We start from the raw sequence: 27,781 nt of genomic DNA, 5'->3' as shown, positions 1-27,781 counted from the left end.
GCTCACCCCGCGGTGTACTCTGCTTCCAGGCCCCGCCCTCTCTGCCGCTCAGCTCCTCTCCTCCCGCCCCCGCCCGCTCCGTAGATCGCTCCGCCCCTCGGTCTCTAGGTCCGTCCTCTCCGCCTCTCGGCTTCTCTCCTCCCACTCCCCGCCCACTCCTAAGGGACGTCCTGCGTGCTCGCTCCTGCGTGCGGGCGCGTGTCCATCCCCTCTTCCTCCCCGCGCTTCGGGGGCGGGACCAGAGCGCAGGCGCACACGCGGAAGGTGGCTACAGGCGGGAACCCCGCGGGTCGGCGGGGTTAGTGAAAGCAGCGGGGGGTAAGAGTCAGGACTGTGAAGGAGGGTGGCTGGCTCGCGAGGCCCCTGGCGGCCAGAAGCGGGGAGGAGAGCGGGGGCAGTCCACCGTCTTAGAGCCGTCCGGAGCGCAGAGGATGTTGTGGCCTTGGGCCATGGCAGGGCGGGCTCAGGGCGCATGCGCTGCGTGCTCCCTCCCACCTCCGAGCCTCTGCTGTGGCCACCTCCTGGCCTTCCGTTCCCCAACCCTCTCCGTTCCCCCCCCCCCCCCCCAATCCGCGGCCTCCCTGCAGGTGAGGGTTCCATGCAAAATTTGAACCCAAGGCTTACTCACTGTAGCCCTGGGGCTCCATCCACCACTCTACATCCTCTTAAATAACAAGAACAGGCTCTGTGTGTGAATGTGTATGAGTGTGTGTCCGAGCGTGAGCTTTACTGTGGAGGTGTGACAGTGTGCCTATGAGTGTGCGCTCACGAGCGTGTGTATGGGAGCATGTGTGCTTGAGGGAAGTTGTGTACGAGTGCATGCGCGTGTGTTTTGTGTGAGGGAGTGTGTGCGCGCGTGCGCGTGCACCGGGACCTTCAGGGAGTTGGCGCGGCTTTCTGGCATGACGTCATTGGATGAGGTCACTGGCCAGTGGCTGCGGACCTTCTGGTGCGAGACACCTCTGTGGGAGGAGGCCTCTGGGAAGGGCCTTTCGCACAAAGTGAATCTTCATCTGGATTTGGAAGGAAGCTGCAGATTCTAAAATGGGCAGTGAGGAGCGAGAGCATTCCAGGCATGAGGCACAGCCTGTGCAAAGGCGCGGGCACAGGACATGTAGCGTGGGGTGTGAAGAGATAGTTCGGCTGCTGAGCCAGGCAGAGTGGAGGGGATCAACCGAGAAGCCGGAAGCCCTGGGGGCCCAGGCACCAAGCTGGGGAAAGTCACTTTGGCAGCTGGGCAGAGGACAGGCAGACCCTTGAGGCAGGGGGACATAGGAGGCCTCGTGGGAAGTGAGGGGAGGCTGGAAAGGGCTCAGGGCTCTTCTGTGCAGTTGTGGCTCCCGTTCTCTCAAGACCTCCTTTTTTAATTTCTTATGGCACAGCCCTGCTTCATTATGTTCCCAGACTGGCCTCCAGTTCTTTCTGTTTCCTGGCTACTAGCCCTTCTGGTATGGGAGTGCCTTTCCCGGATCCTGAGGGGAAATCCCTCTCTGAACTCTCCTCCAGGGCTGGCCTTTGTTCTTCTGTGTGATCCTTCCCCCCCACCCTTTGTCTGCCTTCCCTCTTAGACCCTTCTTTGCTTTTCCTGATCCCACACCAAGCTCTACCTTCTTTGTTCTGTTCCGAAGAAAGTGACTTCCTCCTCTCCTCTGCGTGCTTGTGTATCTTCTCTTGAAAGAGAAAGTTCTACCCACCTCCATTCTGCTCCACAATGTCTCCTTTTTCCTTCCCTTTTCTGACATTACTTAAAATCACAAAAACAGAACAGAGCCACCCTTTGGTTCTCCGTGACCCTGGAAGGGGCTCTAAGGGGCATTTATTTCTTCTTCCTCATTCTGTGTAGTGGCTTCTAATAATTACCTTCATGTCATTGACTTTCTAGGTTTTGTATTTGCATTTCAGAGATTCTGTTCATTCCTCAGTAATGCTTAGAATTCTTTAATTTCATTTAAGATCTTTTTCTCCCCCCTGGGATTATATTCAGTTTGGTCCAGCAAATTATGCTTGCTTGGTTTTAAGCTTTCACCTTTTGAAATACATTCCAAGTTCTCCTGTTGTTTACTGTGATAGCCACCAAGTCTTGTGGGATCCTGACTGGCTCCTTCCTATATGAACTCTTTTACTTGGCTTGTTGGCCTTTTTGTTTTGTTTTGGTTTTTTACCCAGGAAGCTTTGGTTTAACAATGACATTGCAGAGAATTTTCATTTTAGGCTTTCTTTCAGGAGATAAGTGATGCATTCTTTCTCGTTTCACTTTGCCCTTTGTTTCTGGTATATCTAGGTAGTTTTCATTTAGGATTTCTTATATTATGGTATTGAGACCTTAAAACAATTTTAGTATTCTTGTAGTGATCATGATTCTTAGATTATTGTTCCTTTATCTATTTTCTAGATCTTTTTTTAATGGAGATTATTAAACTTTTCTTTTAGTAATTCAGCGCTATGAACAGGGAAACATGCATTGTAGGATAGCACATGCATCACAAATGTTGCCATCATGTCCGGGAGAGGGAGGAGAAAGAGGAAGGGAGGAAGACAACATGGATCACAAAATGTTTCCAAAAATGATCATTAAAAATTGTATTGACATGTAAAAAATTAAATTAAACTTTTAAAAGTTTAGCACAGGTGTAAAATCTTACACAAGTAAAAGGCTTCTCCACAAAATAAGAATTATTCTGCCCTTCCTGCTCGCTGCCCTGCTCAGGGACTCCTTGTCCGGACCTCCGTGGCGGGCTTCCTGCAGCCCGGCAAGCTGCCCTCTGCCTGGGTTTCCTCGGGGGTTTTCTCTTTCCTGGAGGATCTGTGGGGGACGGAGCCGTCCGGGAAGGAGCGGTGGCTGGCGGGGCCTTCACGGCAGCATAAGCCGTCCGTGGAGCAGCCAAGGTGGCTTCCTCCCTTGGACTCGACTCCCTTCAAGGCCCCCCTCAGCGCTCCGTCTGGTCCCGGCCTGCTAAGTGGAAAATCAGTGTTGAAGCAGGAAAGAGGATGATGGTGGAAGTCCGGGAAGAGCCTGGCGAGCCACCTTCTTAGTGGGGAGCTTCCTTCAGATTCACTGGGATCCCCTTTTGTCCATTTGTCGCTGCCCCGAGGGGGGTCTCGCCTCTCTTCTCCCCACCAAGGGGAGGTTCTCTAGCCAGGAAGGAGGCAGGGAGGCCCAGAAGTCCAAAAAGGACTCTCGGAGTCTTTCTCCCAGAGCAGAGGAGTGGCAGCCTCCATTGTTAGCCCGTCTTGGCCAGCTGCAGGGCTCTCGCTCTGCTTGAGCGAGTGTGTGGCGCCGAGTGTGCCGGAGCCGAGGCCAGGCTTTTAGCCGTCTGGCCTCCCATCCCGGCCTCCCATGCTGGCCTCCCATCCTGGCCTCTGACAGGGACCCACCTGGCCTATCACATGCTTTGGTAGCTGCTCGCTCTCGCTTCCCTTTCCCGTTAAATTGGAGGAGAGCCCCGCTCGCCTGGACTGGGAGGAGGCCCCCACCAGACGCCCTGCAGGAGTGAGGACATGGAGGCCCCCAGGCCGTCCTGAGCAGAGCTGGGGGTGGAGCCAGGCCCAGGACTCCCCTTTCCCGGGCCGTCTCCCCAACTTTTCCAGTCAGCGGTGCTGCCCGTCTTTGACATTCGCAGTCACCGAGTTTCCTTTTCTCTCCTCAGGACCGCCTGAGCCTCTCCGGGCCGTGAAAGGAAGGTCTGAGGCGACGTCGGGAACGTCCTGGGAGGCCATGAATGACTATCAGTGGATGGCCGTGGCGGTGCTCGTGGGCCTCACGGTCCGCTGGACGGTCTCTCTGAATTCCTACTCAGGTACCGGCGCCCTCTTAGAGATGGGAAAGCGCTTCCTGGGCTTAGAATTCCGAAACCGGGGCAGAGTCTCCTGGCGGTGCGGTGGGAGCTCGCTTCGGGGGCTGTTTTCAGGGAGTTCCTCGTTCAGTGTAAAGCAAGCCCATGGGGGGGCTGGGAAGGAGACCCCCCCCCAGATGACCCTCATTACTTGGGCTCTGTCATGTGAGGGGGGAGGACGAGCTTTCCTGCTTCTGTCCAGCCAGAGCCTCCGGGGCAGTTTCTACGAGCTCGGGTGCTCCTGGACCCCGTGGCTGCCTGATGAGCCGTCCACCATGCCTGGGGAGCCTGGCCCCCCCTTCTGGATGGGGACCATCAGGAAAGCCTTCGAACACATGTTTGTGTCTCTAACATTCTTCCTGCTGCTGGTTGTCGGTGCCCTTCCTCTGGGATGGCCCCTCGGCTCAGTGGCCCTGGGGCTCAGGCTGGCCCCCCCAAACCCTCTAGGGCCTCCGTGGTGGGGGGTGGGATGGGGGGGAGTGTGAAGCCCTTTGGCCGGCCTGGCTGCCCTCTGCGTGGGGAGGATTCTCCCCCCCTCCCCCGCCTTGGCTATAGGGCCTTTTCAGTGCTTGGAGGCTCTTTTTCCTTTCCTTCCCCTGCTCGGCCTCCTGCTTCTTGGGCAGACTTTATCAGTGTCTGCCCCCACGGATGGCCCTGAGTGCCCTGAGTGCCCCGAGTGCCCCGGGGCCTGGCCGTGAGGGGCCCTGCAGGAATTAGGAGAAGGAAAATAAACCATTGCAGAGGCTGCCTCCAATAGCCCTGCAGGCCCAGAGAGAGTGAGCTGCCCCCCCGAAGGTCCTACTTTCCCTGAAGGTTGGCCCAAGACTTGGGGCGCCCTAGTGCTCACCCCTCCTGAGCTCACCCTCATCCTCTTCTTCACCCCAGCTTGGTCTTTACCCAACTGACTGGTTTTCGGTGAGGTTAGAGGCGGTGGGGGCTCCGGGGGCCGTCTGGGTCCTCTGAGACGAGGGAGCGCCATCCTGAAAGGCTGTTTGCTGGATTTAGAGGAATCTGGAAAGCGGCCTCCCCGGGGGAGCACTTCCTGGGGACCCCGAGATCCAGATTGGTGAGTGCCCTAAAACAGCCAGCATGAAGCCAAGGCTGAGCTGGGGGGCGCAGTGGAGAGACCGCCAGGCCTGGGGTCAGGAGGCCCCCCAGACTCTGCTGGCTGTTCCCCTGGACAAGCGACTTCACCCCACGCCACGGCCTGCCCTTCTGTCTCGGAGTCATGGCCAGGACCAACAGGAAGGCTTAGAAACGAGGAGGCGAGAGCCTAGCAAAGCCCCACCTTTGGGGACTTCTCTGAGGACTCCGGGGGCTCCCCGTCAGCCTCAGCCAGCTGGTGGAAAGCCCCTGCGAAGCCTGGAGGACCCCGTGTGTGCGGCTTCTCTCCTTCGGCCTCGGCCGGCTCTCCCAGCCTCGCTGCTCTGCTTTCCTTTCCTTTCACTCCGACAAGGAAATTGTGCTTCGAGACCAGAACTGGGAGAGACCCCAGCCCAGCCCTTCCATTTACAAGGGAGGAAACCGAGGCCTGCGGGCCCTGCTGGGCCCCTCCCTGCCTGGCACCCCCTTTCTCAGACACGTCTGTGGCTCAGCCTTAGAACGGCTTCTGGGCGTCATCCCAAAGCTCGGAGAGAAGCGGCGAGCCGGCTGGGGGCCGGCCGTGGGCAGGCTGGACGCCCCCCGAGGCTGCTCCCCACTGCCGCCCGGCTCCCCAGACCTTCAGTTCTCTCCCACCTGGCAGTCATGCGGCCACCCTCCGTGGCTCTCTGGCCGGGGCCGTCCACAAGCGGACCCCTCGGACTTTGTGCCGCTTCTTGAAGTGTCTCGCCTGGACGTCCAGCCGGACGCCGCATCCTCTGCCTCCACCATGCCGCCGTTTGTCGGTGCGCCGGCCTCCCGCTTCTTTATCTCTATCGTTGGGAAAGTGGCCGAGTGACCCACGGACGGGCCTTCGGAGCATGAGTCGCCCCGCGGTGCCCTGCTCTGACCTGGGCAGCGAGCCTGAGGTGCCCGGGAGGAGTCTCCCTCAGAGGCGCTGGGGAGGCCGTGCCGGGAGAGCCTGTCCTCCCTCGGCCAGGACCGCTTCCGCTTCTGGGATGCCGTCCTGGCATTCTCTGCACCTCCTGGTCACTCACTGACCTGTCCGGCCGTGCCGGGGCCTCTCCTTCGCTCCGGAGAAGTCGTGGTCCCGTGGCCAAGCTCTGGGCCTGGAGAGAGCCGCCACAGTCACTCCCCCTCTGACCTTGGGCAGGGCACGGCCATCTCCGGGCCTCAGCGTCCTCCTGTGTAGGCTGGCTGGACCCCGAGGCCTTCCCTGCCGAGAGGCCACCGGCCAGACCCCTCCCCCTGGGCTCCCTCCCTTGGTTCCCGCCACAGCTCCGTGCAACGGCTTCTCACTGGGCAGCGAGGCAGCAGCGGCCATGACTGACCCAGCGTCCACACGAGCTCTTTTCTGCTCTAAGGCCGCCCTTCCGTCTTAAGGTCAGGAGTGAGGAGCCGCTCGGAGGCAGAAGAACGCAGACAGCCAGCAAGTGTCCGAGGTCAGATTCGCACCCAGGACCTCCTGTCCGTCTCCAGGCCTGACTGTCCCCCGAGGCTCCTGTGTGTGAGTCAGCTGTGACGTGCCAGACACCTCCTCTTGTCTGTGCCCGGCTTGCACTCGCTTCTGTTTCCTCAAGGCTTCAGCCATGCTTTTCCTCCCATGGCCCCCGGCCTGCCCTCAGCGCCATCGAGCTTCTCCGGCCACGTCCGTGTGGCCGCCGTCCTCATGGCGGTGAACGTCGTCCTCCTGCTTCTGCTCACCTCAGCCTGCGTCCATTCACGCCAGTCCTACCGAGCTGAGAGGCAGCGTGTTGTAAGTTCAAATCCAGCCTCAGGCCCTTCCTAGCTGTGTGGTCCTGGCCCGGCCTCTTCCGCTCCGCCTGCCCCACTTTCCTCCTTTCCAGGATGGGGCCCGTCACCACCAACAAGATCCTCTGAAGAAAACAAAACAGAAACTCGCCCGGCCAGCATTGGCCCGTGGGCGCTGTGGATGCCGTGGATGCTGTGGGCGCCGTGGATGCTGTGGACGCCTCGCTACTCCTTGAGCCCCCGGGCACGGCGGCCGGCCGGAGATCCTTCCAGAGATCTGCGAGCAGCCGCTCCGCCGTCCGGAGCCCTTTGGACATGGCCGGGGCACCCCTTCTCACAGACCGCCTCGCCGGGGGCCGTTTTCAGGCTTTGGGGGGAGTAAAAAGGCTTCCTGGGAGCCAAGTCAGATGAAGGAGCCGGGCGCTGTGTGGCAGTGGCTCTCCAGGAAGGGCGCTCACTCGCCCCCTTCCCTCCCCCTGGAGGGTTCATCAGCTCTTCTAGGGACAGGCGCTTCCTCAGCTGCGGCTGTCCGTGTACTGTGTGATCAGTGACTTCGCTAGTCGTGGCTGTGCGAGCGGCTCCTGAGGGATGTCGGAACTGCGTGCCGAGCAGAAGCGTCGCTCGAGTGAGCGGAGCCTCCCCACAGGAGCGCGCAGGAGCTCAGCCACATTTCTAAGAGTTAAACTTTTATTAAAACCCCCTCGAATGCCAAGACAAGCAAACTCGCTTCGTCACTTTACCTGCAGATTTGTTGGGAGTCTTCTTTTGGAAGGCGGCGGTCGTTACAGATACTTCTGAGGGAAGGTCTGCAAAGTCATCAGACAGACCTCCCGGGGGCGCTTCCTCCGTGCAGATGCCCCGCACAGTGCTGCCTTGAGGTCTTCCCGCTGCTCCGTCGGGACGCCGGCTCTCTTTTCTGTCCGAGGGATGGTCTTGTGGGTGATGCTGCCCAGCAAGCTCGACGTTCCTTTTTCCTTCTCATGGTCTTAGAAGCGATTTTTACTCAGAACCAAGTGGGCTATGGGAGTGTTTTATAAAGGCCTCGAATCAGGAGGAGAGAGTGCTCCGGCTCCCTCTGGTGTGATTTCACTGTGGCCCACGGAACAAAGAAGCCCCAAGAGGGAGATGGCCCTCGTGAGCCCCTTTACCTGCACTCTGCAAGAATGCCTTCCCTAGAAAAGCCGCTTTCTCTCTAACCTCTGGGCTTTCCCAGCCCTGGGATTCAGGGCCTCCTTTCCCTGCAGATTCTGTGCTCTTCTGCCCATGGTAGTACCCTCAGGGAATGGCTGTTCCCTTCCTCCTGGAGCACCAGGAGAAGGGCGCGTGCATGTGTCCTAGGAGGACGTGACTGGGGGCTCTGCCGGCCGCACAGGCTGCTGCTGCTTTCCACATCGTGTACCTGAGAACAAGAAAAAACAAAACCTGCCGAGCCTCGCTGAGCAGTCCATCGCTGAAAGTCTCCCCCTGGTCACTGGGTGCATTTTAATCTCTAACGCCTCTGGGGAGGGGGACGTGCGATGCTCCAGTGTTGTAGTCCTACTCGCTGATTCTCCAGGAGCCCGTGCGAGGCCCGAGGACAGCCGCTCCCTTGATCAGCCAACAAGCTTGTTGGCTGCTAAGAGAACGTCTTAATGATGAGCACAGATAGACCGTTCGTGGCGTCCCTGTAACTGATGGCTCTCGTCAGTTTGCCCTTCGCCACATTTCAGGGGACGATGAGGAAGCGCTCCTGGGCTCAGCTACACTCGGAAACTCCCCCTGCAGTGGCCGACCTGAAGCATCGCGCCGGCTTCCTCATCATTTTCTGTTTCGGATGTGAACATACCGCTTGTCAGTTACCCTCCCGTTGCCAAATGAATCATTTGTTTTGGCGCTTGTCACAAAGGGCAAAGTGACCAGAGTTCCTGAACAAGGTGCCGGGAGGGTTCCAGCATCCCATCGTGTTCATCGAGCCTCGGGGGCAAGGCCACAATTTGCACTCAGGGCTTCTTAGTCAAAGAATACCATTACTGAAGCCTGCTGAGTGGATCCTATAGGTGCTTACTGAAAAGAGCTAAGGGCAGCAAGGAGGGCTGGAGTCAGGAGGATCTGGATTCAAATCTGGCCTCAGATATTTCCTTAGTTGTGAGATACTGGACAAGTCACGTAAACCCAACACCCTAGTCTTTGCCCTTCTGTCTCAAGAGTTGTTACTAAGACAGAAAGTACAGGCTTTAAAAAAAAAAAAAAAAGAAAAAAGAAAGAAAGAAGAAAAGACTTGAGATAATCTCTCCTGGCTTTTTAAGTTTCCTGTAAGAAAAAAGGTACATAATGACCACTGCTCAGTGCTTACCATTTAAAAAATATTAGGAAGGAAGGAAATGAGCATTGATTAAGCAACTGCTATGTGCCAGCTACTGTGCTAAGTACTTTATAAATATTATCCCATTTGATCCTTACTGTGAGGTATCATCCCCATTTTATAGATGAGGAAACTGAGGTAAATAGGTTGAATGACTTGACCAGAGCCACATAGCTAGTGAGAGACTGGATTTGTACTACTCAAGTCTTCTTGACTTGGACCCAGGCACACCCCCCCCCCCCCATCTGCAGCATAGATGATGTTAGAAGTAAGATAGACAGTGTTTGGCTGATTATTAATCTCCTTCCATGCCCATGTTGTAGTTTGCCATGCTCCCTCTTTCCCTAAAGTGTTAAAACAGAGCTTGTATTGTAGATCATTTTAGCTTTCCGAGAGGACGAAGGTTTTGCATTCTAAGGCATAGTCACATGTAGTGTATACGGCCAAAGGAAGTCTTTTCTTCCTAAATTTTGGCATAATTCTACATAATGCAATAAATAAAGTAGAAAACGAATATGAGAAGTGTGCTGAACAGAGCCATTTTCTTGAGAATCAGACCACAGAGTTGAAGCTCTATCAAAGTTCAATAATATATTTTCTTTGTCTAATTCTGAATTGAGTGTAAATGAATTTGTGGAATTAATCACAGTGGAAGGAATCCTTTTTGCCCTTCCCAAGTGAAGCTCCCTTAGGTACAGTTGGGTTGTCCTTCTGGGGTGGTTTAAGGGCACTTTAGCAGTTTAAAAAAACTTAAGTACTAATTTCATAGCCGATGTCAGCTGAATTTATTGAACTAGGTCAGACTCTGGATAGAAACTTGTTTCTCAAGCCTAAAGAGAGTCATTATCCATTCTTCTATTTGGTAGAGAATGGTGATAAATTCCTCCACACTGACCACAAGTCTAGAGCAATTTGGGACAGTCTGGATACGTGGAGTTTCAGGGGCAGGAAATTGTGTGAGATCTGCTTTGACCTCTGCAGGCTCTGGCTTAGAGACAGAAATGGACGGAGAAACCCTGGTGTTTGTGGATGGTTTTCTGTAAAATGCTGAATAGACAACTCGCCAGTTATCCGAGGGATGATGCAGTTGTGAATAGTCTGCTTTTGTCTCTGTTTTTTAGTGCCCGAGTCCTTTAGCACTCTTATGTGTGAAGGAAAATGCAGAACCCTAAAGAAACTTTTATTTGGGTCACAGAACTAATGTGAACTATTTAAAAGAAAATACAAAACCATCTAACTAGTAAAGTGTGTCATAGACAGTAAATGCAGTGAAGTGTGAGGAGGAGACGCTTGTTTTGGCCAGAATTCTTGAGGAAGATTGAATTGGGTTAGCATGCATTGGGAAGCTTTCAAAGGGGCCAGAAGGTTTTGGGGTGGAGCTGGGTGGCTCAGTGGATAGAGAGCCAGGCCTGGACACCAAAGGTCCCGGGTTCAAATGTGACCTCAGTTACTTCCTAGCCGTGTGACCCTGACCAAGTCACTTCACCCCCATTGCCCAGCCCTTACCTCTCTTCTGCCTTGGAACTGTAAAGGTTAAATTTAATGGTTGGACTTAAATTATATGAAATGACGTGGTTGCCAAAATGATTATATCTCAAGTCAGAAGTTTATTTACCAAAATAGAGGGGAAATAATAAAGTAGAGAAATGTGAAAGAGGTTAGAGAAAATACCTATACTAGTCCTCACTAGGCCTCCTCCAAGATGGAAGCAAGTCTCTTAGGAAGCTAGGAAGGGAGTCAGCCCTTCACACACCCCATGAAGTAGTCCAGGAGTCAGAGTCCAAGTTGAAGCTGAGCTCCAAGCCCACGATCCAAGCCACAGACTCCAGTGAAGCTCTCTCGAAGACTCCCCAGTCAGAAGACTATCTCCAGCAGACAATCTCTTCAGACTGTCTTCTCAAAGACCACCTCCTCTAAGGGCTTCCCGCTTGCTTCTATGGTGACTTCTTGTCTCCTTCCCTCTTCACAGGGGCTAATCACAGATTCCAAATTGTCTAGCACTGCCCAGAGGGGCGGTGTCTGTGGGATCCACTTCTCACCTTCTGAAGCTTAAGTTCTCATCAAAAAGGTTCAGTTTCCTGGTTGAACAGTTTCTGAGGATGTGAACTCTTGTGTGAACTTCTTAAAAGAATTCACATGTTTCCCATTGCCTTAAAAAAAATGGTGGAGCTCTCCAAGTATCTTGCTGGCTTCTCCCCTAGCACTAATAGGGTGTTCAGTCTTTTGTTGATTCAATTTAAAAGGTAGACAAAGGAGAGTTAATCCTGTCTTCAATCTCTAGTGAGGTATTTAAGTTAGTGTTAACTTAGGATAGACAATAGAATAAAGAATTCTCTTTCACAGAACCAATACTCAATATCAATTCTAAGACAGAAGGTGAGGTGAACGAGATGAGGTGGACCATGAGCCGGGCTAGATTTAGGGCCCTGAAGTAAAACCAATGGGGCAAAAGGAGGGACAGCTGAGATTTGTGCCGAAAGGAAAAAGTGGGGAGAAATCTCAGCCCTGGTGTGCACCAAGCTCAAGAGTGATCATGTTTTTTTAAAGAAAGGAGTATCGGAGACCTCAGGATGGCTGGAGATAAAATTCAGGAGAGGCCCAGGAGAAGTGCCCAGGCCTTGGGTCACCATAAACACCTAGCCATAACAAGAGAGCTGGGTGTGAGGAGGTAAGCTTGGCTTTATTGGGATTTCCCAAGGCCAAAGGGACCTTGGTATCTTAGAGGCCAAATGTGGTGGCCTTCTGGCCCCCTAAGCCAGGGAGCCCCCCCCCCATCTTCAGGGCTGGCTTCAGGACTGCCCTGCAGACACCCCACGAGAAGCCTGAGGGGACGGTGGGAGAAATGGAAGGATTTGTGTTGATGGGGAGAGCTGGAAAGGTGGAAGGGGAGAGGCCAGGCGGGGCATGGCAACAGGGCCAGGGGTAGAAATGGCTTAGAAAGGAGAACAATTATACTGAAATCTTATCAGAATATTTTAAAAATCAGCACATTTGTGGAGCCCCTGATCTAGAGGAAGGAATTTCTGACCTTTGAGTATCTCTGGAGTCTGTAGAGGCCACAGAAAAGAGTTTCACAGTTTAATTGCTGCTGTCAGAGCCTCCGCAGGGCAGTATTCATGTACAGGAGACCTCAGCGCCCTGAAAACCTCAATGACTATCTGAATGGTCTCAAGGAGAAGTCTTTATTTTCTATACATTTGTAAACTTACAGACTTCATCCCCTTCACCAAAGGCCAAGGCCAGCAAGGTACAACATTGCATCTGACAAAGTCCATTTTTAATGAGGCAGAGCCAAGAGATGGAAGGCACGTCAGACAAGGCGCTCTGCCGACTTCTGGGCTGGCTGGAGTAGGGTCACCTGCAGCTTCTGGAAGATATTCTGTTTGTGAAAGTTGTTTTCTGGGATGGGGAGGCGGCTCCTGGGGTTACCTGCCAGCTCTTAATAGCTGGCCAGAGATTCTGAGAGTGCCTAGATTGGAACTTGGGTCAATAATGCCTCCGGCACATCTCAAATCTCAAATCCTAAAACAAATGATGCTCTCAAACCTGCTCCCCTGTTGGCCAGGCGCCTCTGCTTGGGTTGAGGGTCCAGAATTCAGTCCGCCAGAAATTATTAAAAGCAAAAAGTAAATTTACGTGAACTTCTCACTAGGAAAGCTGAAAAGGGACAGTTTTTCATGGAGAAAACACAATTTTATCCTGACAGATTACATTTGCCTCTTACTTTGGGGAGTGAGGAGGAATTTCATTCCAAGAGCAAAACTCCGAGTTCTGCTGTGAGGATTTGAAAGGAGCCAAAGTTCAGCATTTTCTAATTATGATGTATAGGTGGCTGGTGCTTCAGCAGAGCTCTTTTTTCAGTCAGTCTCTATGTAAAATCATAAAAATGTCATTTCTGCCCCATATCCTGTATTTATGCAGCTCGTCTTTTGAATCCATGACCATTTCTTGTTTTAAAGTTTCCTAGGACTCGATTTGGGCCATTGTTTGAGCCTGTTTCTGGCTTTGGGGATGACAGTGGATCCATCGTTAGAGCCTCACCGCTCTCTGTCTGGAGAATGGGCCCGCAGGCTGCTGGGAGGACGGTCCAGGGCTGGGGCCCTCCAGATTCCCATCAGTCCATCAGCGGCTGCTCTTTGCTCTGTTCTGAGGCAAGAATGGGGCGAGGATGGGCCAGCATCTCGCTGTAATACGTCCACGTGACTGGAGAATCCCGGCCCTGAGTGGAGGCAGAAGGACCCACGAAAGAGTTCTGGGGCGCAGGCGCACTCTCCCCACTGTGGCCCCACCCCTGTGACCCCGAGGGCAGAAGGAGAACAGCACTGTGGGAGGAGATAGCCGGAGGCATTTAGGGGCTCAGTGAGGCCCCTTGGGAAGGTCTGTATGTTGTGTCTGGAGTGACAAGCAAGTCCCAGAAGCCATTCTCTGAGCCCCGCTGACAGACCTGGCAGAAGCTCAGACGTGTGTCTGCCGCACGGACCCCCCCATGCCCAGGACAGGCCGACACAGGGCAGGGTGGATCACCGGTGCTGCCCCCAGCCGCCACGCCCAGGCTTTCCCTGACTGCCACGGGCTCATCCAGTGAGGCCTTGTTGTTCCCTGATAGGACCTGGAGCTCCAGCCCGAAGGGGCTGAATTGGATTCGCTCTTACAATAGTCTGGAGGGAGGCGACTTGAAGGCTCCACATGGGGCAGTTTGTAGAGGAAAGTGAAGACTTCCTGACACTGAAAAAGGCTCAGCTACCCACACACAGCCTCGGTTTCCCTTTTGTGTCCTCCTGCCAGAGGCTACTCTTTGCCGTGTCTGTCCCTCTGAACAGTCCTGGAAGGATAACTGGAAGACTGCCCGATGCCCAGCCCAAGTCCAGGCTGCCGTGTGGCAGGGCCGTTGCCGCAGGTGTTTCTAATTCAGCAAAATTTAAACGTTTTCAGCAGGTTTTTAAAAACTAAGCAGAAATTCTTCTCTCTCCCAATCAAGATCAAAAGAAAATTTCTGAGGCTGCTGCACCCCCCACCCCCACCCACCCAGTGAAGGCAAGTGAGCCGGATTTCGCTCTGGCCAGGCTGAAAAGACAAATTCATACATGTTTGCACATGGAGGTATTTAGATTTAAGTCTGCGTGTGCATGTGTGTATGCATGGAAGTCCACATGTGGGTACACGTACAAATGCAGCGTGCAGGATGCAGACGTGGAAGCGTGTGTATCTGCCTAACCATGGAAGGGCATACACAGAGGCAGAAAGAGCCCAGTTCCGATCTGCCCCGAGACATGTAACAGCTCTGGGCAGGCCATTTCACCCTGTTTTGTCTCAGTTTCTTCAACTGTAAAGTGGGAATCCTCCTAGGATCCACTTTGCTTCAGGGTTGATCTTTGGAAGGCTTAGCACAGTGCCTGGCACTGAGTGAGTGCATGTCCCAGACAGAAGGGCCAGAGCATCTCAGGACAGACAGTAGGATAAAAGAAGCCCCTTGGGCCCCTCTAGATGCCTCTGGGCCAGGGCTGAGGCAACAGGGGAGGGGGTCTGACTCAGAGATGCTGAGGCATGAGCTTGGGGAGAAACAACACCCTTAGTGCTTAGCCTCCCCAGGGGGGCGGGGGGGCTGCAGGTGTCCTTGGGCAGCTCCCCACTTCCCGAATGTCCATTCTAGACTGTCACTCAGTAAAAGATGTCCTGAACCACTGGATAGAAACAAGCAGGACCTCATTTTTGGAATAATACTCTGTGTCCAATGATGCCTGCCCTCATGGGTTAGCTGGCTGTTTGAATGGAGCAAACAAGTAAATTAGAAGATGGCATCAAAGAAAGGTGGGCATCAAAAAGAACAATGGCGAGAGTGGAGTGGACAGCCCATGGGCCCCTCGCCAGCAGGGTGCCTGGTACATAGTGCAAGCTTAGGAAATGCTTATTCTTTCTTTCCTCAAGAAAAATTGAACAGGGGAGGCTGGGTGACTCACTGGATAGTGCCAGGCCTAGAGCTGGCAGGACCTGGGTTCCAATCTGGCCTCACGCTTCCTAAGGTAGAAGCCTTAGAGTTGTTACTAAGACAGGAAGTGAGGGTTATTAGAGAGATGGAAGGAAACTCCCAGGGCACCTGGGGGATGTGCCAGGGATGGGTTTGGGCATGGACGAGACCCCCCAATCCCCAGAGACCCAGCGAGTCCAGGCTTGGACGTCCCTGTGGTCTCTGGGCTGGTGTCCTGTCCTGTGTGGGGGAGCACTGACCAAGAGCAGCTCCTTAAAGAGAAGATGGAGAATAGCTGAATGACCGAGACGCTCCGATGCATCTCCTCCTCCTCTCTCTCCAGGTGCCGGAAAACCGCCCATGTTTGGAGACTATGAAGCTCAGAGACACTGGCAGGAGATTACCTGGAATTTACCAGTCAAGCAGTGGTATGGAGAATCCCCTAATCCCGCTGTGTCCCCTCCCTGAGCTCGAAGCCATTCTGAGAGTGGGAAAAGAGAAGCAGAGCTGAAAACTCTCTTCTCCATTGCAAGGAGCTGGCTTCACCTGAGGGGGGAGTGATGCAGCCTTCCTCCTCTTTCAATCAGAAGGAAGGAAGGAGGGAGGGAGGGAGGGGAGAAAGGATAGGAGGGAAGGGAAGAAGGAGAGAACGAAGGAGGGAGGGAGGGGAGGAAGGAGGGGAAAAAGGAGAGAAGGAGGGAGGGAGGGGAGGAAGGAGGGGAGAAAGGAGAGAAGGAGGGAGGGAGGGGAGGAAGGAGAGAAGGAGAAGGGAGGAAGGAAGGAAGTGTGAAAGGAAGAGGGAAGGTGAGGGAGACCCAGGCATGTTTGAAGGCAGCACTAATCTAGGTGAGACCCCTGATCAGAAATCTGAGGGGGATGATCAGTGGGGCCATTTATCTGCTGGAGAAGGCAGGATGGGCTTGAGAGCTTGGTGTGGCAGGGAGGAAGGTACTTCCTTGTCAGAGCCTGAGGGAGAGGGAGGAAGTCCTGGGTGCTGCCATCCTGGGGTTCTGGCTCTGGCTGTCAGCTGAGCAGAAGGGGCGAAGTGTGGGGAGAAGAGTAGAGAAGGCTGGGAGTGGCCGGTCTGAGGCATGTATGGGGCAGCAAGACAGTGACAAATCTTTGGGGGAGACCCTTTAGCCCTGCAGGGTAGCTTCTCCCAGCTTGGCTAGGGGAGGGGCGCAGGGAGGAGCCCCCCAGGGCTGAAGCAGAGGATTCAGAGCCTAGGCCAGGGTGGCGGGGGAAGTCGGGGTGTGGAGTTGGTGATGGCGGCCTGAGAAGTGACTGAGGACGAGGGATCACTTTGGGCAGAGGATGCATTGCAGGGACAGCTGGGCCAGGAGAGGAGCCTGAGCCCTGGGGTCCTGGAAAGAGCTGTACGTGAAGTCCCCGGGCCTGGGTTTGAATTCTGGCTCTACTCCCTGTTGGGCCTCTGCTTCTCCCCATGACCCTGAGGGCCTTTATGCTCTTAGCTCTGTCCTTCTCCTTTCCATCTTTCTTCCTCCTGGACCTCTCTGGAATGGCCCCAAGTGCTGGGGGAATTCCTCTCTTCCTGGCCCAGCTCAGGCACCCTTTCTCGTCCCAGTGCTCAGAGGACCTTTGCCCTGGCCTCTCCTTTGTGCCTGTCCCATAGTGCATCTCTGCTCCTAAGGCCAGGGCTATTGGCTCTGTCCACCTACATGTTCTCAGCTTCCAGCCCCGCTATCTGGGCAGAGCGCCCACCAGAAAGGGCCTGAGACCTTGGAGTGGCCAGGGTGAGGCATTGGGGGGGAGGTTACTGTCTAGGTTTACCCAGGCCAGATTTGAACCCAATGCACTGAGCCCCCTGCTGCCCCCTTTCATAATTAATCTGGAAATCAGGAGCCATTTGTTCCCCAATGGCTCCGAAGATGTCAGGGGGAACAGGCACTGAGCGGGGAGGGCTTCTTCTGCATGCATTTCCATGTTATTCATTTTTGTAAGCGAGTAATCTTATAGAAACCAAAACCCCCAAATACTTGCTTTTTGTATTGTTGCAACTTTATTTTAAATGCTGAGGCTAGAATTGAACCCAGGACCTCCCATCTCCAGCTTTGGCTCTCCACCCGCTGAACCACCCTGCTGCCCCAGTAAACACCAGTTTTTGCAAATACTTCATGTAATAAAAATTGGGCTGGCAGGGTTCTTCAGAGGGGATGAGCTCAGTCTCCCTGAGAGTTTTCTCCTTTGTCCACATTGCCTTGCGTGCAGGACGGTGCAATGGGTGGCACATAGGCTCTGGATCCAGAGAGCTCAGGACCAAATCCTGCCCTGGAAGGAGACTCTGGACCTCGGTCTCCTCCAGGGCAGCTTTGCTTAGGTTTAGGGTATGGCGGTCTTTGCTCAGTGAAGGCAACAACAGAGGCTTTTATTGGGTGGTTTTAGGTTTGCCTTACAAGCGGCTCAGGATTCTCACACCAACCCTCAGAGATGGCTGTTACTATTAGCCCTCTACAGATGGGCAGACTGGGGCACAGGGTGCCCAGGGGTATGCAGCCTGAAGTATCCTAGGCCAGATTGGGGCTCTGGTTCTCCTAACTCTGGTGGAAGCTCTCTAACCACTGGGCTCCCTGTAGGTCTCCTGCAGCAGCTGCCCAGAGCCTGGGCTGCCATGCCAGGGGTCATCCTGGCCTCCACCTCCCAACTGGGGCCACGGCCGGCCAGCTTCACCCCTGCTGGGTGCCTCCTCTCTTAATGCATCAGCTCCCTCCTGGACCCTGTGTTGCTGGGGCCAGCCTCGGTCTCCCCCCACTCCCATCATTTAGCTGCCAAGGACCTCGGAGAGCCGCTGTGCTCCGCCGACTGGCCTCCTGCCTTTATAGCCTTCCTGGGAGGCAGTGGGGCAGGCCTCCTCCACAAATGCTCTGTATCTCTGGGTCTTTCTTCGAGGCCTCCTCACCCTGCCGGTGTTCATGGAGCTCCGATTCAGAGCCTTCCCCCAGCCCCCAACTCCGCTCTTCCCCCTATGAATTCCTCCTTTGTAGGATAGACTTCAGCCATTGAGGGGGGGAGGGGGGGACCCACCCCATCCCCAGGGCAGGGACAGTTTTCTGTCTCTTCTGGGGGCTCCTCACTTTGTCCAGGGCCTGCCTCCACAGGGCACCGGGGACCCCACGGCCCTGAGTGGCCCCCAGTGCTGCACCGCAGAGCCAGTGCCTGCCGCCAGCATCGTTAAGGGGACTTTGGGGAGAGGTTCAGGCGGTCTCCCGGGGCGGTGGTGCCGGTGAGAGCCTGTCTTGCTTTTCAGGTACGTCAATGGCAGTGACAATGACCTGCAGTACTGGGGCCTGGACTACCCGCCCCTGACCGCCTACCACAGCCTCCTGTGTGCCTCTGTGTAAGTCCGCGCCTGCCCCGGGCTGCCTGCCCTGCTCACTCTCTCATTCCGCCCTCAGAACAGCCTGAGGAGTCGCTGCTCTTATCCCATTTGTTAGATGAGGAAACTGAGGCAGATGGCAGGGAAGGGGCGCACCCAGAGGCACCCCGTTGGGGAGGGTCTGAAGTCAAATTTGATCTCAAGCCCCTGCCCTGTGTTCTCTTCCAGGGCGGAGCTCATGGATCCTGCCTGGGTGGCCCTCCACACGTCCCGGGGCTACGAGAGTGCTAGACACAAGTTATTCATGCGAGCAACAGGTAGGAGCAGGAGGAATGGAAGAAGCATGTCCAGAGTACCGTAAAAAGGAAAAAGGGTTTTTTTGGTTAGATATTAATATTTAAAGGAGTAGTCACCAAGAATTGAATCACTATCAATTATAAAATTTTTAGTAATTAATTTATAAAATATAGGAGAGAGTGGAGTAGAGATGAGAAGAGGGTAGAGTAAGAGATCTAGTTTAAAGAACTAGATTTGTATTCAAGTCTGGGCTTTACTCCAGCAGGGCTCCAGAGGCCCATCTGCAGAGCCTAAAAGTCAATAAGGGTTTTAGCCACAAGGGCTCTTCCCAGTCAAGGGAGCCTCTGGGAGGCTGGTACCTCCAGGGAATCGAAGGTAGTCAGCCTTTTTCACTCACCATGTATAGTTCTGAGGGAGAGATTTAAGGACAGTCTCCCCAAGGTCTTAGAGTCCCAGCCAGCCAGCCAGAGCTCCTTCAGGTCCAAGACACAAACAAGAAGAGCTTACAGGAAGTTGTCACTCCCTTTTAAAGGGGCTTCTTTTGCATCACTTCCTGTGCCTTCCTCCTAGTTTACGTGTCCAATCACAACAGACTCTTTGCTTAGGACTGCCCAGGGGGCAGTCAGTCAATTCTGATTGTCACCTACTCTTGTACTTTTACTGGGTTATAGACTTCCCCTACTTGAGAATTAAGTGGGGTGTTCTTTTGGTCATTAGATCTAACAATGGGTAAGGTAGATTTAATCTCATTTTCACAGTATGAGCAGGGTACCAGGCTCTGTGCCCAGTGCCTGACAAACCCCTTTGTCTCACTTGGGCCTTCCAGTGGCTCTTCCAGTTCTGTCTTCTTCCCCCCATTTTACAGTTGAGGAAACAGAGGCAAATAGTGGTGAAGTGAGTTGGCCAGGATCACCCAGCTGTTTGGATTTAAACTCAGGCCCTCCTGGGACCCAGCATCTATTGCACATACTACCTTGCTGCCAATATAGTTCCACACGGTTTGTTTTTCTTACTTTGAAAGTGTTAGCAAAGGCAAGTCATGGCATGATTTCCTCCCATACCTTCACAAGGAGCTGCATGCTACAGGCAGTGGGGAGGGAGGAGAAGGTTTGGGGCCAGAATTTCCTTTGCTTTGCCCCTCTCCCCAGCATTGCCCTGCCCCCAATGGCTATGCTGAGCTCCGGAAGCTGGACTGGGCTGCTGTCCTTCCTGTTTGACTCTATTCAGCCAAGCCCTTGTCCAGCAGGGTCTGGAGCCAGGATGGCTACTGGAAGAGAAGAGAAGCAAACCAGGACAGAGGCAGCACGAAAAGGAAGGACTGGGGGGGGGGGGGTCCTGGCTTGAGACCTGCGGGTGCTTCCATAGCCACGCCAGCCTTCTTCCTGGACAGGGAACCCCAGATGATGGGGCTGAGCTTTGGGAGTCCTAGTCATGGCCAGGCCTCTATTCTCCTAAATCCAATCCAGAGAGAGACAGAGCCCAGAGGAGTCAGGATGCTGATGCTGTGGATGCCAGTGGATCCTCCTCTCCCTGTTGCCCTGGGGAGGCTCTCCTGCTTGCTTCTCTTCTGCTCATGTTAGTCTTGGTGGGTTTTCTGAATCTCTCAAATGTCTCTCAGCGCAGCTGGCCTCTATCACCTTCCTGGACTGTTAGCCATCCCCTGGATGAGCGTCTTCTCAGGGAATGTGCTTTGGCCGGGGCAGTCTCAGCCAGCATTTCCCCCTTTTCTCTGATCCCCTGGGGCACAGATCCAGAAGAGGCCAAGGTTGTGCAGGCTTAGGGTCCGGATTGTCCTGTAGAACCAGCTTGTCCTCTTGGGCTTGTGGCACCGACTTTCTGCACAAAACTGTCTGGTCACCACAACCTCCTGTTTCTTCTGGTGCTCCAGGAGGATCTGTGCCAGAGACATCGGTCTGCACCAGCCTCTGCCAGGCTGCTTTCCTGCTGTCCCAGCAGGTTCTGTCCAGTCCTGGATCTTCAGGTCTATCAAACCCTGGATGATGGATCCTTCTCCATGTTCCTTGGTCCCTGCTCTGTGCCACCTCTCCCCCCACTTTGTGGCCCAGCGGGGACCACATTGTTCTGATGAGGATCACCATGTTGTGATAGAGTCCCAGACCTGCTGCTGCCAGGCTGCCTCTCTTCACATCTTTTTTCACTGATTCTCCACCTTTTGTTCTTCCAGATGAATTTTGTTATTTTTCCTGACTCTATGAAATAATTCGCAGGTAATTTGTTTGGGGTAGCATTGAATCAGTAAACTACTTTAGGTAGAATTGTCATTTTTGTTATGTTGGCTCAGCCTACCCATGAGCAAGTCTTTATTTGGCTGAAAAGCATTTTATAATTATGTTAATATAGTTCCTGGATTTGTCTTGGTAGCTACATTACCAAGAATCTTAATTGTGTCTGCAGTATTTTAGCTTTCTTTCAAACCCCTCATCTAACATCTTAGAACAGTGATGGGCAAACTTTTTAAAGAGGGGGCCAAAGGAAATGAAATGCTCATCTATCAGTCTGTTTCTAAGGCAACTCTTTTGAAGTTTCATTGTATTGTATCCTACTCATTGTATTTGTCAGATTAGGAATAAATGTTGTGCAGCTGGATAGAACATTTCAGGGGGCTGGAGTTTGCCCATCATTGTCTTAGAATTAACACTCAAGTATTGGTTCTAAGGCAGAAGAATGGTAAGGGCGAGGCAGTGGGAATTAAGTGGCTTGCTTAGGGTCACACAGCTAGGAAGTGTCTGAGGCCAGATTTGAACCCAGGACTTCCCATTTCTGAGCCTGGCTCTCTATCAGCTACCCAACTGCCCTCATCTGTGGCAATTTTAAATAGAATTTTTTTTTTTTCTGTTTCTTCTGCTGGGTTTTGTTGGTAAGATGTAGAAATGCTGGAGATTTACATGGGTTAATTTTACATCCTGCAACTTTGCTCAAGTTGTTCATTGTTTCAGGTAATTTTTTAGTTGATTCTCTAGGCTTGTCTAGGCTTATCTAAGTAAACCATCATATCATCTGCAAAGCATTAGAATTTTGTTTCCTTGTTGCCTTTTCTCATTCCTTCACTTTCTTTTTCTTGTCTTATTGCCATAATGGACATCCCTGCTTTACCCTTGATCTTATTGGGAAGGCTTCTAGTTTATTTTCATTACAGATAATGCTTGCTCTTAGTTTTAGATAGATACTACTTATTATAAGAAAAGCTCCATTATTCCTATACTTCTAGTGTTTGTAATTGTATTTTATTTGATCAAAATACAATTGTATTTTATACTTTGGTATTATATTTTATAAAAAGTTTTTTCTTTATTTATTTAAATTATCGTGTAATTTTTTTAGTTTTCCTAATATTGAAGCAACCCTGGATTTCTAGTATGAATCCCACCTGGTTATAGTGTATGATCTTTGTGATCTATTGCTGTAATCTTCTTGCTAGTATTTTATTTATATTTTTTGCTTCAATGTGAATTAAGGAAATTAGTCTATAGTTATATTTTGCTGTTTTTGCTCTCCATGATTTTGATGTCAAGACTATATTTGTGTTATAGAAATTTGGGAGGTTCTTTTTTTTACTAATTTTTTCAAATAGTTTCTATAGAATTAGAATTAGTTGTTCTTTAAATATTTGGTAGAATTCACTTGTAATGGAAATCACTGGAGTTTTTTCTTAGAGGGCTCATTGATGGCTTGTTCAACTTCTCTTTCTAAGATAGGGTTATTTAAGTGTTCTATTTCCTCTTGTTAATGTGGCCAATTTGTATTCTTACAAATATTCATCCATTTCACTTAAATGATCAGTTTTATTGGCATGTAGTAATTTCATCTTCATTGGTGATAGTCACCTTTTTCATTTTTGATATTGGTAGTTTGGTTTTCTTTTCTTTTTTAAAAAGTCAAATTAACCAATCATTTATTTTTTTCCCCTAAAACTACCTCCTTATTTTATTTATTAGTTTTTTAATAGTTTTTTTTTTAACTTTCAGTTTTCTTAATCTCACCTTTGATTTTTAAGATTTCTATTTTGGTGTTTGAGAATTTAAAATCTGTTCTTTTTCTAGTCTTTCTAAATTACATGCTCAATTCAATGATCTGTTCTTTCTCTTTTTAAGCATTTAGAGATAAAAATTTTCATCCCACAAATTTTGGTATGTTGTCACATTGTCATTATCTTTAATGAAATTGATTTTTTCTGTTTTCTGATATACTCATTCTTTAGGATCACATTTTTAAGTTTCCAGTTAATTTTTATATTTATACTTCCAAGGCCCTTTATTGAATGTAATTTTTATAGCATTATAGTTTTTTAAAAAGTACATTTTTTTTTTCTTTTCTGAATTTGTGAGGTTTTTATGCCCTAAAATACATGTTCAACTTTGGGGAACAGGTGCCATGTGCAATTGAGAAAAATGTATGTTGCCATATTCCCATTTAATTTTATTTAGAGGTCTATTATATCTAACATTTCTAAAATTCCATTCATTTTCTTATTTATTTTATGGTTAGATTTGTCTAGTTCTGAGAAGGGAAAGTCGAGGTCCCCCACATTGTATGGTTTTACTGTATTTCCTTTTGCAATGCATTTAACTTTCCCTTCAGGAATTTGGGTGCTCTGACATTTGGGTCTCATATATTTAATTTTGCTATTCTGTTATTGTCTTTGATGCCTTTTAGGGAACATGCAGTTTCCTTGCATATCTTTTTTTTTTTTTTAAAGTCCCTACCTCTGTCTTAGAATCAAGACTAAGAATCAGATTTATCCAGAGTCACAAAGCTAGGAAGTATCTGAGGACAGATTTGAATTCAGGGCATCCTCCCATATTTAGGCCTGGCTCTCTATCTCCTGACCTACCTAGGTGCCCCCCACCCTTACCTCTTTTAATTAGGTCTATTTTTTGTTTGTTTTTTTTTTTTGTCTGAGATCATGATTACTGTTCCTGCCTTGTTTACATTAGATGAAGCCTTTTAGAGATGTGCTCCAGCACCTTCCTTGAACTCTGTGTTTCTATTTCAAGTGTGATTCTTTAAAACCTTGTATTGTTGGACTCTAGTTTCCAATCCATCCTGCTCTCTACTTCCATTTTATGGGTGGGTTCATCCCATTCATATTCACAGTTATGATTACTAACTTTGTATTTCCCTCCATCCTGCCCACTTCTTTTTATCCTTTTTTCCCCCCTGCCCCTCCTCTGTAAATACCCCCAAACAGGGGGGCTGAATGGGTCCAAGAGTACCCCAGGAAAGGGCTGGGGAAAAAAGAGTCAAGACAAAGCTTGGGGTCGGAAGGGACTGATGACTGTTGAGCTCCAGGCCTTAATTGCTGGTGGCAGTCAGGTGTGATTTATTGAATGACCGCACAAGCTTTATAAAGGCAGAAACCAGAAGGATTTTTTCTCATGAAAATTCAAGCAACTTTCCCATAACAATGTAGCCTTGAGAGATGAGCCTTGAGCCAGGAACTGAAGGTGGGGGTAACCAGGGATATAACAGGAACTGAGAAAGGGGAGAAGCAGGTGCTGATAAAAAATGTTATTTCTGTCTGGGCAAGGATTATTGCCTCAAATCAGCAACTTGTAGAGAGATGTGGAAAATGAGGGAATCAGTTATTTTGTTGGTGGGAAATGTGGAAACTGAGGGATCTCAGGTCTTAGTCAGACCCTGGAGCTTACCTGACATGAGGAGTCAACAGACTTTTGCCTTTTCAGACCCTGAGACCTCAGTCCCCAACACTCCTCAAAACTATGTTGTTTGTGACTTCTGCCTCCCTTAATCCACTTTTCCTCTTATCACCGCCACCACCCTCTTTATCTTATCCTTTTCTCCTCCTACTTCCCCAAGTGTGTTTATCTGTTCTTCCATTTTGGAACCAATTCTGATGAGTGTGAGGTTCAGTGATTGCCCACCACTCCTACCTCCCATTTTCCCTTTACTGTTCAAGTTCTTTTTTTAAATACCTCTTCTATGTGAAATAATTTCCCCTCTTCTTCCTCTCCCTTCCCTCTTCTCAACCTTCCTTTGTTTTTTTTTTTTTTACATCATCCCAAAATAATTAAATCACACCCAGTCCTCACTGTCTATATTGATTTTTTCTAACTACCCTAATAATGATAAAGTTCTTTGGAATTACATGTATCATCTTCCCATATAGAAATGCAATCAGGTTAACCTTATTAAATTCTTTTGATTTCACTTTCAAATTTATCATTTTATGCTTTTTAGTCTTGTTTTTGAATGTCAGACTTTTAAAAATTTAGCTCGAGTCTTTTCATCAGTTATGTTTAAAATTTTCTATTTCATTAAATATCTATTTTTTCTTGTGAAAGTTTATATTCAGTTTTGCTGAGTACATTTTTCTTAGTTATAATCCTAGGTCCTTTATCATGATAGCTGCTAAATCTTCTGTGATTCTGACTGTGGCTCCATTGTATTTGAATTGTTTCTTTCTGGTTGCTTGAGGTATTTCCTCCTTGGCTAAGGAGCTCTGGGATTTGGCTTAAATATTCCTGAAGGTTTTCAGTTGAGGATCTCTTTCAAGAGATGATCAGTGGATTCTTTCAGTTTGTAATTTCTCCTGTGGTTCTAAGATATCAGGGCAGTTGTCTTTGAGAATTTCTTGAAATATGTCTAGGCTTTCTTTATGGCTTTCAAGTAGTCCAAAAATTCCTAAATTATTTCCTTGATCTACTTTCCTTGTTTTTCTGATGAGATATTTATATTTCCTTCTATTTTTTTCATTCTTTTGATTTGTTTTAGTGTTTCTTGATGTCTCATGGAGTCATTGGCTTCCACTTACCTAGGGTCTTATACCCCTTTTTCTATTTGATCAATTTTTTTTTTAAGGTGTCATTTTCTTCAGTATTCCTCCCTCACCCCTACCCCCTCCCAGAAAGTCTCTGAGCAAAGAGCTGCTGCTGCCATGGTCACTGTTATTAACCTCCAAGGACTATTGCTGGGGTTTCTGCTGCCTCAACACCAGGGTCACAGAACACCCCCCACCCATCTTCCTCCTAAGACTTGGGCTAGAAAGATGTCTCTTCCTCTGTTACTCCAGAATTTGATTTGAAGCGTTATTCGAAAGTTGTTTGGACGGACTGTTGGGAAAGCTCAACTGAGGGATTCCTCTTGGCTTTGCCTCTTCTCAATTTTTTTTTTTAAACCTTTACCTTCCATCTTGGAGTCAATTCTGTGTATTGGCTCCAGGGCAGAAGAGTGGTAAGAGTAGGCAATGGGGGTTCAAGTGACTTGCCCAGGGTCACACTGCTGGGAAGTGTCTGAGGCTGGATTTAAACCTAGGCCTGACTCTCAATCCACTGAGCTACCCAGCTGCCCCTTCTCAATGTTCTTAAAAGCAATCTAATTGCATTTCTCCAAAAACATGTAATTCAAACTGCTGTTCTTTGAAGGTTTTTCTGCAGTTGTTCCACATTTACTCTTTATTGAAGCTGGATGATGTAAGAGGGGAAAACTAGATATTTAAGGTTTGGTCACCAGAAATCGATTAACTCGATTTCAAAATAAAATAGACCCAAGTCAGGATGACTTTTATGGTGGTTTTTTTACAATTAGGAAGGCTGAAGGTAGGGAAGTTGAGAGAAACTCTGGCCCGGACCCGAGTTCCGAACCAGGTAGGTACTTAGAGGCCCCGTGGCTGGCACAGCCCCTCTGGGGATCTGCTTCCTCGGACTGCGGCTTTGTGCCTGCGGCTGTCGAACCCTTTCCGCGATCTGCTTAGACGTCGTCACTGGTCATCTGGGCCATCTCCCAGGGGCGCCATGCTGGAGAAGCCGGGGATGTTGGCAGCTGAGGAGCAGGTTGTCCCCCATCCTTGAACGTCTTTGTTAGGGGCTTCTGATGAAGTCAGGGCCGGGCAGCAAGCTGGGCGCGCTGCCTGGCACTGGGGCAGCCGGGCGGCCATCGAGGGCCCGAGGATGCTCACGGACGCCCTCTTTTGTCTTTCAGTCTTTGTCGCCGATTTGGTGATTTACGTGCCTGCCGTCGTGCTGTACTGCTGCTGTTTGAAAGAGGCTTCGAGCAGAAAGAAGGCGAGTGCCGCCGGGGCCTGGCTTCGGCTTCTGCTCACTGGCTGCAAAATGGTCCCTTCCACAGGCCTGCCGCTCGCTGGAAGACAAGCGGGTCTCCTCTTCGGGACTTGTCTGTTCGCTTGTTTTAGTCATGCTTTCCATGCCCTTCCGGAGAGTAGATGAGCTGAATTTCGGGGATGCTCCACTTGGGCCAGCCGCGCCATTCCCTGCCCCGATAGGGCGCTGCTGCTGCCCGAGACAGGCTGAATGCAGAGGCTGGAGAAGGGGCTGCGGGGGGAAGGCCGTTCCTGGTACCCCTCCCGGGACGGTGGGCTGGCCGGGGCCCATGGCGTGCTGCCCCGCTGACGGACCTTCCTGCGCTCCAGCCTGTCCATCGGAGAATGGCGCGTCACTGGGCAGCCCCGTGAATTCAGGGGCTTCCTTATACTGTAGCTAGAGAAGCAGCTGGGGAGACCCGGAGAGAAAAGAGCTTCTCAGAGGCTCCACGCCAGCCACGGGCCGCCCTGCCCCCCCCCTCCCCCGAGGCCCGACATTCATTGTCACCCTTTCTGCCTCCAGATCGCCAGCGCCTTCTGCATCCTGCTGTACCCCGGCCTCCTCCTGATCGACTACGGACACTTCCAGTATCCTTTGTAGCTCCCAGACGGAGGGTTTGCGGCCCCTGAATCGAGGACTCCATTAGTGTCGAGGCTGAAAGAAATGGGTCCCGACACCCAGAACGGCACATGTCCCAGAATCTGCCCATCTAGGGTTTGGATGAGGTAAAAGTGAAGCTTTTCTACCTGCGTGGCACATGCTGAGCACCAACCACCAGAGAATCGGCTCGTCCACCGCAGGCTGTGCCCTTGCCATTGTACGCGGTCCGTGTCTGCTGCTCCCCCGAGAGGGCTGGTGGTGCCTGATGGAGTTAGAGAGAAGTTCCCAAGGCTCATGCCTGGCCTTTTTCCCTGCCTTCCCTCCCTCCTCCCTTCTTCCCTCCCTTTTCCCTCCTCCCTTCTCCCCCTTCTCCCTCCTCCCTTTTTTCCTCCCTTCCCCCTCCCACCTCCCTTCCCCCACCCACTTCCCTCTCCCACCTTTCTCCCTCCCCCTTCCTCCTTCTTCCTTCTATCCTTCTTT

At 51.1% G+C, this 27,781-nt stretch overlaps 1 protein-coding gene across 2 annotated transcripts in view; it reads left to right on the top strand.

Moving 5' to 3' along the window:
- Window positions 1-250: 250 nt before the first annotated feature.
- Window positions 251-27,781, top strand: part of ALG6 (ALG6 alpha-1,3-glucosyltransferase) — a 48,849-nt gene continuing 21,318 nt past the window's right edge. Inside the window, exons 1-7 of one of the 2 annotated variants that reach the window (XM_044673090.1) lie at window positions 251-318; window positions 3,648-3,797; window positions 15,336-15,420; window positions 18,258-18,347; window positions 18,555-18,643; window positions 26,583-26,665; window positions 27,224-27,288. In XM_044673090.1, the coding sequence (XP_044529025.1) occupies window positions 3,716-3,797; window positions 15,336-15,420; window positions 18,258-18,347; window positions 18,555-18,643; window positions 26,583-26,665; window positions 27,224-27,288 (494 nt within the window). In that variant the 5' untranslated portion in view covers window positions 251-318; window positions 3,648-3,715. Of the gene's footprint in view, window positions 319-3,647; window positions 3,798-7,684; window positions 8,990-15,335; window positions 15,421-18,257; window positions 18,348-18,530; window positions 18,644-26,582; window positions 26,666-27,223; window positions 27,289-27,781 lie in introns of those variants that run through there. The other variant, XM_044673091.1, reaches the window with a different exon arrangement.

This window comes from Gracilinanus agilis, chromosome 4, assembly GCF_016433145.1.
Source record: "Gracilinanus agilis isolate LMUSP501 chromosome 4, AgileGrace, whole genome shotgun sequence".
Taxonomy (NCBI): Eukaryota; Metazoa; Chordata; class Mammalia; order Didelphimorphia; family Didelphidae; genus Gracilinanus; species Gracilinanus agilis.
This window is presented reverse-complemented; position numbering and strand designations above follow the sequence as displayed.